The sequence below is a fragment of the Leptosomus discolor genome, chromosome 1 (assembly GCF_034619465.1).
Source record: "Leptosomus discolor isolate bLepDis1 chromosome 1, bLepDis1.hap2, whole genome shotgun sequence".
NCBI lineage: Eukaryota > Metazoa > Chordata > Aves > Leptosomiformes > Leptosomidae > Leptosomus > Leptosomus discolor.
Genome location: NC_141391.1, coordinates 212,311,520 through 212,327,033, shown reverse-complemented (window position 1 = coordinate 212,327,033; position 15,514 = coordinate 212,311,520). Strand labels below are relative to the sequence as shown.

The 15,514-nt window shown below is 39.9% G+C and overlaps 1 protein-coding gene across 1 annotated transcript in view; it reads right to left on the bottom strand.

The window, feature by feature from the left end:
- Positions 1-14,737, bottom strand: part of USP6NL (USP6 N-terminal like) — a 109,589-nt gene extending 94,852 nt beyond the window's left edge. The window contains exon 1 of the mRNA XM_086474781.1: positions 14,665-14,737. Coding sequence (XP_086330907.1) covers positions 14,665-14,737 — 73 coding nt within the window. The remainder of the gene's footprint in view (positions 1-14,664) is intronic.
- Between the last annotated feature and the right edge of the window lie 777 nt (positions 14,738-15,514).

Here is a 15,514-nt window from a genome sequence, read left to right as displayed (position 1 = left end):
TTGCCTAGAAAGGCCTAAAGCTTAGTCAAATAAACAAAGCCCAAACCACTATTACATAACAATTCTACAGCAGTAGGAATGTTTGCGAAGTGTCAAATAAATGTTGTGTCCCCCTCGTCCACCTGCCTCCACCCCCAACCACCTCACATCCAAGTGTATTCCCATTAATCCTAATTTCATCATCTCCTACAAACTTCCCATCTCTGTCTCGGATGCAAGAGAGATAATTTGTTGAGCTTTCCTAATGGTGGTAATGACTTCAGTAGTTCTAATACTTACCAGATAAAATTGCTCAAAACACGCCACTGGCATACCAATCAAACACTGTTTCAACACCAATCACTACAGATCGGTAGTTAGAAATGTTAACAAGGGGGTTTTTTGGACAAGCTTATTCATTTTTTTAACATGGACAGATTATATCTAGCAGTAGGTTAAGAGAGCACAAAGGAATAACGTAGAAGGACATCATTCAGACATCCCGCCCTGGATTTACAGCTCTTGAACATGTCGTTCCTCTTTGTCTTCAGCTCTGCTGGAAGTCACTGCTCTGGGCTGCGCTGGTAAACAGGATCATGTGAGCACTCTGTAATCCGTAACAAGAAAAACAAAACTGCTGCATTAGCTCACGCTACCACCACTGGCAGTTTAAGGGAACTTGGACTGGAGAGGACTCGCAGGAACACAGGCCTGCACAGTTTAAGTCTGTCCTCACCCTCGGCATAGCTGTAGTGGGTTGACCCTTGGCTGGCTGACAGATGTCCCCCAAGCTGCTCTCACTCCCCCTACTCACCAGGACAAGGGGAGAAAATAAGATAAAAAAAAGCTCATGGGTTGAGATAGACAGGGAGATCGCTTACCATTTACCCTCATGGGCAAAACAGACTTGGCTTGAGGAAATTAATTTAACGGCAATTAAAAATAGAGGAGGATGGTGAGAAATAAAGCCTTCTTCCCATGCTCAACTTCAGTCCTCTGGTCCCAATTCTTCTATCTCCTCCCCACCTGGAGTGGCACAGGGGGATGGGGAATGGGGGTTTCAGTCCTAGTCCAGAACACTTTGTCTTTGCTGCTCCTTCCTCCTCATGCTCTTCCCCTGCTCCAGCATGGGGTCCCTCCCACTGGGTACAGTCCTTCACAAACTGTTCCAGTGTGGGTCCTTCCCACAAGCTGCTGCTCCTGCCAGAAAACTTGCTTATGTGTGGGCTCCCCTCCAGGGGCCACAGCTCCTGCCAGGAGCCTGCTCCAGCATAGGCTCTCCACAGGCTGCAGCTTCCTTCAGGGCATAGCCACCTGCTCCAGTATGGGATCCTCCAGAGGAGGGGATATCTGCTCCACTGTGGTCCTCCATGGGCTGCAGGGGAACAACCTGCCTCACTATGGTCTTCTCCAGAGGCTTCAGGGCAATCTCTGCTCTGGCACCTAGAGCACCTCCTCCCCCTCCTCCTTCACCAACCTTGGTGTCTGCAGAGTTGATTCCCACACTTTTTCCTCACTCTCCTTTCTTACAACTGCTGCACTACACTTGTTATCCTTTCTTACCTACCTTATCACAGAGGTGTCACAGCTTAACTGATGAGCTCAGCTTTGGCCGATGGCAGGTCCATTTTAGAGCGAGCTGGAACCCGCTGCATCCAACACAGGGAGCAGCTCCTGGCCTCTTACTCCTACAGGCCACCTGTGCAGCCCTTGCTACCAAAACCCTGCCACATAAGCCAAATAAAGTGGCCAACTAGAAACTTTCCCATTAATTTAGCACTTAATCTTGAGAGGCAGAGCATATGCAAACACCAGTCATAAGTGTGAGTCTTCAATAGCTTAATGCATAATCTCTTGATCCCCTTTCTGCCCCTGAAATATCAACCCTTTAGGACTTCCACTTATTCCTAAAACACCTCATTAAGATATTCTAGCCAATGTCAAGATCATAAACCTGGGGTAAAAGACTACTGACATTCCATGCGATTCTAGAAATACCATTTTAGCTTAGATTGAAGGAGTGCTTTTGGAGCAAATCTCCAGACCATCTCTTCTGGTCTTCAGCTTGCACTGGGAAGCAATAGGGAAGTACACAACGCGGGGGGGATTCCTTCCAGCTTAAACTCCCTGCGAGATGCACTCCTAACTCCAAGTTATGTTCTGTCCAAAGGCCAAGGCTTGATCTAGCCTGAAAAACCTGCTGAAACACAGAGGGATGCTGGACCCTCAGTTTTGCTCTCCAGATCCATTACTACAGCGCCATGCTACTGGCTAACAAGGACACAGTCAACAGACTGCTGTCACACCAAAGACACAGCACAGGCCCCAGCACAACTAGTCGTCCTTTGATTTGCATAAGCATATTTGCTCATTTTTCCCTTTAGAGCCTATCTGCACTATTTATAGAATGGCTTTACATTCTTATTAGTTACCAGACAGTGATTGTTAATACATGTTCCATCACTACAAACACTCTTCTGTGAAGCTTTATACGTTATATAAAATAGGCAATTATCACTGCACAGTTGAGAAGGTCATTCCAACGCCTATAAACTAAATAGTAATGGGAATTGGAGCCTGTGCAGCTTTTTTTTTAATTATTTTTTCATCTATGGATTTGGCAAGCTCCAAACTAGCATTCATCCCACATATTTTAAAACCTAAACTAGGGTACTAATTCATAGCACAGAATTGACAAAAACATTTTTATTGATCTATGTATCTTCGATTTGTGCAACACGCACTCCACACAACAGCCTGAGAACACAACATTTTCTTTTACTGAGTGGTGAGACATGGTGGCTCCAGGACTCGACGCAGCTGCAGCATAGATGAAGAAATTTTTCAAAACACATTAAAGCCTTTTCAATGTACAGCTGTGTCAAAAAAAAAGAGAAGGATTAGTCAGGTTTTTTCTTTTTAGGAGAAGAAAATTTAGGACAGAGCAACGGTGCAGCCATTTATCCATCACACAGCAAACTGCAATGCCTGAAGTCAGCAGTGTATCACACACTGGGAAGCCCTGGAAGCATCCCAAAAACACCCAACACTTGAAAATTACGAAGAATTGTTCTACTAATCCAAACAATGTCACTTTAAATAAAACAGAAAATATTTCTCTATGAAAGATCACAGCATAGTCCTGTTACCAAAGTCCCTTCATTAGGACAAACAGTACTTCCTTTTCTATCAGAAAGAGGAAGTCTCAGATCGAGGCAACTTCTCACATTCCAGTTGAGATCCGTGAACTGAACTATTTCCTTCAGACTACTGCTACCTCCCACTCAAAACTTAGGTTTAACAACAAAAGCGACACTTCCATTCTAACTGTGACAGGAATCAGTGAACCAAAGTCACTAAAATTAAAATTCCAAATTATATTTCCAAAAGAAAGACTGAAACTTAGCCTTAACTTCTGGAAAATACTCCTGACAAAAAGGAGATTAAAAAAAACAGCATGCAAAAGAGGCCTTTTAGTCAAATATTTTGGGGGAAAAATCTAGCACACAGTGTAGACTAGCAGACATGGTGAAACTTGCCTATTCACACTCAGCTTCTGCCCCCAACCCCCCCAACCCCCCCCAACACTTAGGTATTTATCTTGCCTGCTACATTAGATAAATCTCAAAAGAAAAATACATCTTATCTAAAAACAAGGAAAAGAAAAACACAGGCATTTTCTCCTTCAGTTTCCAGGGAATAAAAATATTTGCCAGGCAATAAACGCAGACAGTTTTGTGCAACCTGATTCACCCATACCTTACGCTCTGCCACTGCCACTTGCTTTTGGAGAAATAAAAAGAAAGATTACTGTCTGAACATTTCATGTTTGGATATAACTGGTGCCTACATTAGTCAAGGAGAGGAAGGTGCGGACATCATTTATACCACTATGACATGCACGCTGAGAAAAAAACATTTTTATTTTTATCTTCTTAAATAGAAATCTATTTTTCAATGAAAAGTTAAAACAAAAGGAAATAAAGATCTTTCTTTTCCTACCATCTCCCTTGTATTTCATTAATATCTGTGTTAGACTACTATCACATAAAGCCACCTGCTAACGTGTCATAGGAACGGAGCCTCTGTACTGTGATAACGTGTCATTCGGAAAGCACAACAGGGCCATATAAAGAACGGTTATGTTTAAGAACAAATAAAAACCACCCCAAAAACACACAGTGGGAAGGGAGGGAGAAATATCAACCACTGCACACAACTTTCACTCCCCAGGAACAAGTGGTTTCAACTGCGTGCATTAAGGCTGTACCTGGCTTAAAAGCTACAAAACCCCCCAAAGCCTTCAGACCACCCTCAGGCTAAAGGCACAATTAAATTCTATAAGACTCTTCAAATAACTCTTGTAGATTGATTACTCAAACTGCAAATTCTGTGTTAAGTATGCACTCGAGCTACTGCCAAGTGGCAGTAGGAAACACCTGCAATCCAGCAGTGGTACTGCAGTGGTATCTGGCAAACCAGAGTATCAAAAGAAGTCCACAAGCTGAATATCAATGAGCTTCTGCATATGGACAGAATCTGCTCACAAGGGCTGCGGTCAGTGAGCCCGGAGTCATTTTACAACAGAGCCCACACACACACACAGAGCCCTCGTGGCCAGCAGGTTCTGAGAGTTGTATCACGCTCATCACCGTGGCCTGCAATGAAGAGCTAAGCCACCGTGACCAACAACCGTCACACCTGACACGGGTGTCGTGCTTTTCTCCAGGACAGGAGCATCAAGTGTCTTCATATCTATTTTATTTTATTTAAGTATGTTGCCATGTAGTAATGCTACAGAAGATAATGGTAGGAAAAAGAAACCTACATCATCTGCAGTGTGATGCAGAAGGTTGTAGGGTTTGTTCCTTGAGGAAAACATTCCCACCCAGGACCTGCCCCCTCCAGGTACAGCTAGAAAACGCTTCGTTAGCTGCTTTATTAGCAAAGAGACAGCAGCAGTCTTGGGCATCTGTGTACTCATTTTCTCATTTCCACGAAGAATTTAATTAGCTGCCATTAAGTTTTCTGTTTGATCTGGAAATTCAGTTCAAATTAACATCTTTATGGATAGTTTAATTCTAATGCTGGCAGATAATTTCTTTTAGAAGAAGCTGCTTGGACTTGCAACAAGAAGGACGAATCAGGGGATCCTATTCCACTGAGAAACCAGTATTTCTATTTGCTGTTAGACAGGACTAACTAAAAAACTTGGGTATGTTATCTGATTTGAGATGTCTGGATGTTTTGCTTACAAGCTATACCAAAAGATCCAAAAGCTCAACAGGAAATAAAAATACTTTTGGAGAAGCCAGATAAGATATCCAGGAAAGTTGTGAATTGTCAATAGACACCAAAACAGTAAGCCATCCAACTGCTGTAATTATCTGTTGTAGATAATGTCCAGCTGAGACCCTGTCAGTTTGAAATATTCACCACATTTTAAGTCATTAAAAACAAACAGGCAAACTTATCAGCATCTGTCTCTGCACTGTTGCTTATTCCCATTTACTGCAATTTAACAAAATTGTCAACTTCTTAAGCTGTAAATGTATTAAATAAATTCTTTGCAAGCTTCACAACCAATAAACGTGCACACTAGCATTCATATTTAGCAGACTAAATGAGGCTAAAATACTGGAAACCACAATTTAAGGCAAAGAAAAATGAGATGATCCCTCATTGCTTTAAGCATGCCCATCTCAACAGCACAAGTTTTTCCTTAAGAAAAAAAAAAAAAGTACACTTTATAGTGTCAAATAATGTCAACATTACACTTTGAGAGCCCACAAGAGGAAAAAAGTTGTACAGACTTGAAAAAGGCATACGCACAATTGCCGTCGTCTTACCAAAATCAAGGTCAGAAAATATATGTTCACCTGAACTACGACAACACAAGACAGAGAATGAGGCTTGTTTTTCTAGACCCTTCATGAAGAGTCCCCAGCCTGTTCTCAGAAAGTCTCCAAATCCAGGACTAAAATGTTTCGCCTTAGTTGTACAATCTAGAAGGAAAAGTGCAGGACACAAACGCCTTTTTTGCAGTATTCAGATCCAGACTCGAGATCTCATCTCTATTCCAAACATACTGGACAAATGCCTCGGGCAAAACAGCATCCTTGTCTCAGCTGCAGTACCACTGAAACCAGAAATCCAAACACATTTATCCCACCAGCTCAAATTCAAAACTATGTAACCCATTGACCTTTTGAAACGTTAAGCAAGTACTTGAAGAATCCTTAACTCCCCACACACAGCTGTCCTCTTCTTTCAAGAAACCGAATAAAGCCACCTTGTTCTCAGCTGGGCTTTCCACCCAACTGCCAGGTTCTCTCTGCTGCGCTGAAATCACAAGAGGGAGTTCGCACCAGTACTGCTGCTCCAGCTCAGCGCCAGTCCTGTGCATTCCACAGACTCAGTCCGGACGGATTTAACAGCATAAATCGCATACTGCAACAGGTGCGGATTAAACTGAGCCTCAATACCACAAGTTTTAAAAACAGATTTATATGAGGCTTTGTTTCTTCTGTTTCTACTCAGCCATCAGGCAGGACCAAACCGTTGAATCTGAACTGTAAAAAGCTCTCAAGGCCACACAGGAACATCCCGTCACCTGCAGAATTTAAAACCGCAAGACAGCCCATTACCAGAAGAGGATGAACAGCAACTTACAACCATGTACCATCATTTAGTCTTTCTAGCTTGCATGTTGCTCGCTTCCATTTTTTACTACTTTGTGTCAATAAAAATTTTAACCAATGCTATATTCATATTTCAGATTTTTGACGTTAGCTGAAGAAGAGAAGCTTGTTTAGACCCTTGCAATGGAAGTGAAACCAGTCCCGAGTTTGCCGCTCACCACTACAAGTGAACAAACCCACCCCCACTTAAAAAAAAAAAAAAAAAAAAAAAAAAACAACCACAAACACACACAACAATAGGTTTTTTTCTTGGAGTTTTTAAATGGTGGATTGGGGGCGGGGTAAAAAAAAAAAAAAACAACCAAACACCACACCACCACACACAGCAAGTCAGATCAGCTTCACTGATGCCAACACAGCCGTGATTTATACCAAACTCAATTTCTGTCCCATCTAGCAGAAAGGCCACTGAACTGTTGTGGTTCTCCCCATTACATTACTGCACTGTTCCTGACTCTTCATTCTTTTTCAAACCTGTTTTTTTTTTTTTAATAGGAATATTTTATGATAAGCTGACACATTTCCCATATGCTACAAATAAGGAACCTAAAGTTCGATTTCAGGTTTACTGAGAATATTACAGTTGATTCATGGGTTTAGGGTCCTACCCCCCCACCCCCATAAAGAAAGAAAAAAAAACCCCAACACATACTGGAGTAACAAATCATGGTATGAAGCTGGAGATCAGTTGTCCTCTGTGCTTTTCTTGTAAATTAGCTCATTCCAGTTGACTAATATTACTGCATAAAGAACATGCAGCACTTCATTTTTCTGTAGTTCCTCTATAGCTAAATCAAATTCAAGCTATCTGTATTAATTTTGTTAAGCCACAGATCAATTCCCAAGATACAACATCTAAGTACTTTGTTAAATGATGCTACGTACCTAATAAGCAAAGACCAAATAAACAGACACTAAAGTAAATCATTAACAGCTACATATGGCTAAGCAGCACTGTGACCTTTCTTAATCACTGCAGCTGGCATCACACAAATGAGAAGAATTATTTTCAGCAATTTTTTTTTTTTTTAAATAAAGTAAAAAGGCAATAAATTGTCAGGCAAAGAAATGCAACAGAAAAGCCACAATGTATGTACATCCCATGAAAGTTATTACTCTTCAAAGTGAGAGATAATGAAGGCCAGCCTCAGAAATAGAGTATTTTAGGTAAACATCATCTAGATGAGTCACTGTGTGTCCAGTTGTTCAATGATCCAACTGTATTATTACTTGCTTGGGGTTGTATCTCCTGAGGTAGAACTCCTCACACTCTTGCCGTGGCAGCCCATCTCAGCAGCACTTCAGGCCAGCACCACCACTGAAGGAAGGCCACCCCCACCTACTCACATCCCACTGCTGGCTCCTCCTTGGAGCTGGCACGCACCTTTGTGAACCTGCATCACCAGCCGGATTACTGAAACTGATCAAGATTAAAACTGGCTCAACAAGAAAAGTATAGTTTAATTTGGATCGGCTTCCCAGTTCACATCACTGTACGACGATACGAGTGCCTGCGAAGCTCGATAGGGATTTGAACCGGGATGAGGAGACATGATGAGCAGCAGAAGCAAGCCAGGAGTGCATCTTCAGGAGGAGTCACTTATGCCAGCATTAACTACCTGTGAAACCACAGGCGAAAGGCCTAACTTTAATACAAATATAATAGTGTCAGCAGAGCCTGTTGAAATACAGTTAAATTTTGTCACACTGGTAAAAACTAAATAAAGAATGGAACCTGTGTATATATGTACTGATGAGCTGCAGAATACAGTAAGTCATCTTGACTGCCATGGGCACAATTTCATATCTAATGACACAAAAAAAGATTTAACTCCCTGCTGTCAGACTTGGCGGCTCACTGAAGAACTTGCCCAGTTCATTTTTATTTTAATTAAGAAATAAAATTTACTGCTCGTCCACATTCTGGCCTTATGAGAAAAAGGCCGCTCTTCTCTCCTGTCCATTCTACCTCTAAAAAACCGAAGTCATTTAAGAATAAGTTTATAGGTCTAGAAAACGTTTACTTCTACTCAGCATTTCTCAATTAAAATACCCAACCAACTTTATAATAATATACCTTCAACAATAAAATACTCATGACTACCCAAATTTCATTCATACTCATGTGAACTGTAGTAACACCGGTTACATGGACGAACCGCTACGGTCAATAGCCCATCTTCAAGCAAGAGGTCTGTGATAATCTCATCTACTCTACATACCAATTTTTCACATCAGCTTTGCTAGGTACACTGGAATGAGAAGACTTATTTTCTTCCTCCTAGATACAGCCCGAGGAAGCTGAAGTTCTTCTTAGGGTTCTTTTAACTAAAATAATGTTTTTGTCAATCAGAAGTCACCACAGGGTATGAGGTGCAATTGTTTTTGAAAGAAAAGACAGAGGAACTCTATGTATAATTAAATCACATGAACTGAAAAAATTCTTGAAGCAGCTCCAAGAGGGGAAAAAAAAAATAATCTGAATTGCATTTGATTTTTATTTTTTTTAAGATGTGAGAAAAAGTTATCTCCATCTACTCTTTTTAATGCAGAACACCATTTGGGTTTCACTAACAACTTAAATGTCTCCAGAAGTTATCCAGTCCTGCTGCATTCCTTGTCTGTGTTTAGCTTCCCTGGAAGAAAACAGATGATCAGCCTGCGAGAAGAGGTAGAAGATCAGGACCACAGGAAAAAGTTCTGATATAGTTAAGTTGGTACCAAAGAGGTACAGGCAAAGAGCTAGTGTGGGTTTGTTTTTTTTCCATACTCCTGAAAAAAATCTAAGCAATCCTTGAAAGCATTACTGATTTGTTCAGTAACTTGGTTCTGGCTCAGGAGCAAGAGGGAGGCAGAAGAACTTTCTTCAGAAAAATAATCTTATTATTGGTTTGCATCAGAAAGCATGCGTATCTTTTCATTAATGTCACTTGCTCAATCCAATTACACAAAAAATACCAGTCACCATGACAGTTCTTGCATACCGCCACCCTCTGTGGGACTAACCAAGAGCACAGCAAAAAGAACATGAGATTCTCCTGCGACTGAAAAGGAATCAGGATCTTCCATCACCTGGATTGGAGGAAGAATCACAGAAGATGCATGTTGGGCTATGATGTATGCCAAAAGCTTGAACAATTGGGCCAAGCTTAGCACAAATGAGATGCTGTCAATGATGGTCAAGAACTTGTCTCAGAAATTCCTCAAGAACTTTCCAAGCTTTAGGCTGCATGCTGCATTCAATCAGCTCATGTGCATGCTTGTGGAACCCTACTTGAAAGCAAACTGCAATAACATATAGCTCTGCTTTTCAGAGAGCCCAGGTCAAATACCAAGAAGTCCTAAGATTTTTATTTTAAATAGACATTTCCTACACAATGTTCTTTGCAGAGTATTTAAAAGTGGGGCAATTCTAAGGTAGTGAAGGAAATTCCTATAAGCAGACAATGAAAAGTGAAAGAAAAAAAGTATTTTGAAAGAGTAAAAAATGGTTTCTTGCATAAATAAAAAGACACTTAAGAATAAAATACTAAATTAAAAAAAAATAATAAACAGAAAGGGAAAAGTATATAACTCTTTCTGGAGGAAAGCAGGAAGTTAAAAAAAGAAATTAAAAAACAAATTCAGGAAACCCTGAAACCTCCCAGAAGACGCAAAATTCTCAGCCTCCTGTGCAAAGATGTTGTAACAAACAGAAAAATCAAGAGACTGAAGAGCGTTTCCACCATTTCACTAGTTGCCTTAAGGGAATGCATTTGATTATACCTTTGCTCTGCTATCACCAAAGGTAATGAGAAAGTACCATGGCTACTTGATGCAGGACCTTTATTTTTTTTTCTCCATCTTGCAACTAATCAACTTAGTCCATTCCAAAAGAAAGAAACCGAAAAGAGACTTGGCAAGAAATCTGCCATCTAAGTCTGAAATACAAGGTTCTACCATCTGCAAGTGAATCCAGGCAGTAAGTTCCGATGTGTGAGCTATTAGTGGCACATTTAAACAGGATTATCCTTGTCTGGCCCAATGTTTACATACCTCATAGGCCCACATTTCCAGAATGAAAATTATCTTTGAAACTGAAGATATCCATAAGCTTTGTCTGAAACCTCAAAGGCTGCGATGAGATACACTGCCTACAGAACCGCAGGGGATTCCTGATGAGCAATATCGTTGGCTCACAGCCAAATACCGCAGTGACCAAACCTACATCTCCTCTCACAACCCGTAAAAAACTCAGACCAAACTCTTCTCTCAGGTATCTATCTCTTACACTAAAACACTGCAGGCCTTTCTAATGCTATGACTTTGATTTAGTTGTCCCATCTGCTAGCAGCATTTTAATACAACATCTCTTTTTATATCCTAACATCAAGGTGATGTTGCCATTTGTAAAAGGAAGGAGAGAGGAAAGACATCAACATGAACATTTCTTCATTAATTTTAAACAACTTGGATTTCAATCAAGATTTTAGTGATGGAAAAAAATAATTAATAGATTTATACTCTACATGGATTTCTCTAGAAGTAACACTTGAATTATTTTTTAAAATTCAGAAAGGTTTCAGATCTTGTGAAATGTTCGGCTTTGAATTAGAACACTTACCAAGAGAATTTTATACCGCCATGATTCAGGGCTTTATCCAAAGACAAACTTTCAATTTCATGAATTGTTTAAGAAATTCAGTCTTATAAAATAAAATAATGGCAACAACCTCTTCAAAATTTCTTTATAACTTCATGTTCACCTTCAAACTTCTAGAGTATGCAAAGTGTTACCCCTTCGACAATAAACAGACTAGAAACAATTTTTTTTCCTTTAACTGACCTGACATTATCTAAATATAGTAAAGGTCTGGGGTTTCCCAAAAACAAAAACCATAAAAAGCAAACAAAAAACTCCACGCACTCAGCTTTCACTGCAATTGGAAGACTACAGGACACAATTACAGGGCGGGTTTTTTCTTTTAAAAATGATTAAAGGATTCAAATTAAGCAGCACAGTATTAAAAACAAGGATGGAAACGTGAGACATTATAAACCAAAATTTACCGGTTAGCTCATTGCACGTGTCACTAAGCAAGCACCTAAGAGGCCTACTGAACTGAAGGATTTTCTGTCAGCCTCAAGCCAAAGACTGAAGACAAAGCCATAACCACAGGACTTGCAACTGGGAGACAAGGTGGGCACCCATACTGACACTGCATAACTATCTGCAGGATTTAGTCTTGTATTTGTAAACCACCAATTTATCACACTCTTATGATAGAGAAAATGAAATTAAATTTAACTAGTGGTGTGGGTCACAGCCACGATGAAAACAAACTCTGGCCTGTAAAAACCAACAATTAGACTCAGCAGCTTTGGCAGGTTCAACTATCCTATTAAATTCACATCTCAACTCATGAAACGTTAATAATGGGTTTCTTTTGAACAACATTCTGCAGGAATTTCTTCTGCAGGGATTGAATTTTCTCCTCCACAGTAGCCATACTTACCACAGACCTTATAACAAGCTTCTGTTGTGGAACCATGGATGCAAAAAGACACACTCTTGGCTAGGTCTCACCCCGAAAAAAAGTGTTGGGAAAATCGGAGGCCAGAGGAATCCTCTCCCCCATGACCTTGTGTACTCTTTAGAAAAACAGTACTAGTTAGGACATTCCTAGGTAACTAGGTACAACACATGGAATAGGCAATTAATACATTGCACTACTTCGTAACATTTTCCTCCCGAGTGCAAGTTAGGCCCCTACTGAAGGCTATGCTCCTCCTCCACTCCCCACGTGCAGCAACCCTTCTGCAATTATCTGCTCAGTTATTTTCAATTTCAGTTTCCCGAGTTCCTATTTTGCACAACAAGGGACAGATTTTACAGAAATTTTTCACACCAGTTGAAAACAATCCATTTCAGACTTCTACCCCGTAAATCACATTCTAATGATAAATACATTTTTTTTTAACGGGAAGAAGAGGACACACCAGAGGAGTGAGATTAAAAACCCTCACCATTTACCAACACCAATTTGAAAGCACATTGGTAAACACTTCACATATCATCCCTCATGTCTCAGTGAATTCACCTCACATTCACACTGGGCTTCCTAGCAACTCTTCCTTTACAAATCCATTTTTCCATTTACTGAAAACAATAATGAGAATGAGTCATTTCTGTAGAATACAGTCCTTCACATACACCAGATGCCTAATGTTGCATGCTGTGGGGGGGGGGGAAAAAAAACACACTAATGCCTACTCAAATTGCTGTATTTACCACAGAAATCTGTCAGCATTTTGCATCTCCTGTAAATATTTCGTTGAGAATGCTCGAATTTTTTTTTTTAACAGTAAGATCTTAATACTTCTTGTCAAAATGTATTACCAAGTTCTGTAAAAGCTAGCGTCTAATTAGCCCAGTTACTGGTAGCTTGAGAATACCATGCAAACAATGACCCAAAATTACTGTCTTTTAACAAGGGAGTAAAACAAACGGAGAGAAAAAAACCTCAGAGCTTTAGAACTGAGAGAATGAGCATTTCCTTATGTTTCTCAAGGCTTTCCCTTCCAATTCCATTGAATCTGTTCCAATAAATAATTTTTTATATATATATATATGTATATTTGGTCTTCTCTTTTTAAACCAGTTTTTTACACTACTACTATAAAAACCAAGCTAGCTACATGCAGAACAGACAAGTGGAAGTCCTGTCCCCCTCATTCTTCTCTGTAACTAGTGGAGCGTTAAGTACACAAATCAAAAAATGAACAGTGAACGTAGAACAAATTGAGTAATTCACTCTGATGAAATTATAAAACTGTTGGGTGGGATGTTCAACCAATCACTGCAAAATCTAAAGAAGTAGGAAGCTCGGATTTATGAAATACATGCCTTTTTTTCAGAATAAGAGTATAACAGCAGAGCCCAGTTCTACCTTTACTCATTTTGGTATCTTACAGAGGTGTTTCATCAAGTAACTCATTAGAATTACAGCAGCCTGATGTTATTAGATGAGTGAGTTAAAATAAGGGCGCTTGCCTATAGCCACACATTACGTAGAAGGGCAGAACAGAACAATGACATAGTAACAGGCAGACACACACGCTGTAGATCCTAAATTATTCATGACCTATTCAATACAAAACACAACAGTCCTCGAAAATTAATTCTAGTAAGAAAGGAATGCAATTTTTAAGACATCTCTACAAATTACTTAATTCCTCTACAAACCATATACTCAGCAATTGCAAACAATTAAGATGTAAAAGCAAAGATGAGAAAAAGTGTTTAATCAATTCCTAATTAGATAAGCATGCCAGATACCACAAAGGATGGCACTACTTCAGCGAAGAAAAACCAACAAACATTCAACACACTGAAGAGAACAAGAAAAGCATTTAACATCAATTAATTTAGAACAGTAATTGAGTATTTCACGTCATGTTTTGTACACTTGCAAGAGCCATTTCGGATTTTGAAGTTAGTTGTAATCTAGAAATAATCTCATTGTAAAACCTAAACAGCAGTGCAGCTGTGTACTTCCAGTCTCTCTCATTTCCATAAGCACTAAATAAGCCTGGTTTTGCTTTTGTTCTCATTTCGAATATTAAGACTTTGAAAGCTATTCTGATGGGATTCCACAGCATACAGTTGCTATTTTCACAGCCTGAGCTATCCACACAAGAAAAAACATTTTTACCATAGAAAAATAATGAAAAGATCTAACAGTAGCAGTTACAAAAGCTGACATAAACTCCATCTTCAGCATAAAAAACGTCATCGGGATTCTCTTTGGGGAAAGCTGCAGTTGCAAAACGATAATAATTAGACTGAATATAGTTCAAAGCCAAATTATAGCAGCAGTACATGCCACAAGAAAAAATATTTTTAACTATCAAGTACACAATTTAACTACAGCCAAACTCCAAAATATTTCTGATTTACAGTAAATTACTCAGAACATTGAATATATCCCAGTGCTGCCCTTACCTTTCTTAGCAGTATCTGTTCTCCGTCTTGCTGGCGACACCAGATCCTTTACAATCTGTAGCACTTGAATCATTGCTCGTTAGCAAGATCAAAGAGACTAGATGCTCCTCTAAAATTCCAACAGGTTTCATTACTACATGTTATTACATGGCTGTCCTCAGTATGCTCAAGCAAAACTGATGCAGGAACAACTCATCTACCTTCACAGAAAGATTTCTGCCTGATGACTCTACAGGCTGGGGTGATGGATTTAAAGTGACTTCAGCACAAGGAGACAAAAAACTGCAAGCAGTCCTAAATGTATTTCTACGGAACATTTTAAGATTATTTACTGCAGAGAACGCATACCAATCTCTCTAAACAAAGTTTAAAGAAAACGTTCATACCACAAAGTAACTAAAGAAATCACCACTTGAAATTAATGATGACAGATGCAACGTACTCCCCTAGCCTCAGTATCTAACATGCACTTCTGCGTCCTCTTATTAAGTCTCTCTCAGTTCACGAAATTTCACGTAATGCTTTAAGAGAGCTACCGGTGCAGTGTAGAGCCAGCATCAGACCTACTAACAGAATTATAATTAAATCTAGCTTGCTAAACTCCACCAGGCACAAGCAAGCACCTGCTAGAGAGAGTCGTTCGGTTCCTTTTCTCCCCCCTTGAACACGCACCTCTGACACCCTTGTACGTGACGGGAATTCTTGCACACCAGGAGACCCGCTGGAAATCCTGGGAGTATTTCAGGCGTTCTTCTCTCTCCCACCACCAGAGGCCCAGAGAACTGTTTCAGCTAAGGTATTATCATTACTTCTGTCAGGTAATTTAAGCAGACAAATTACGGTATGTGCC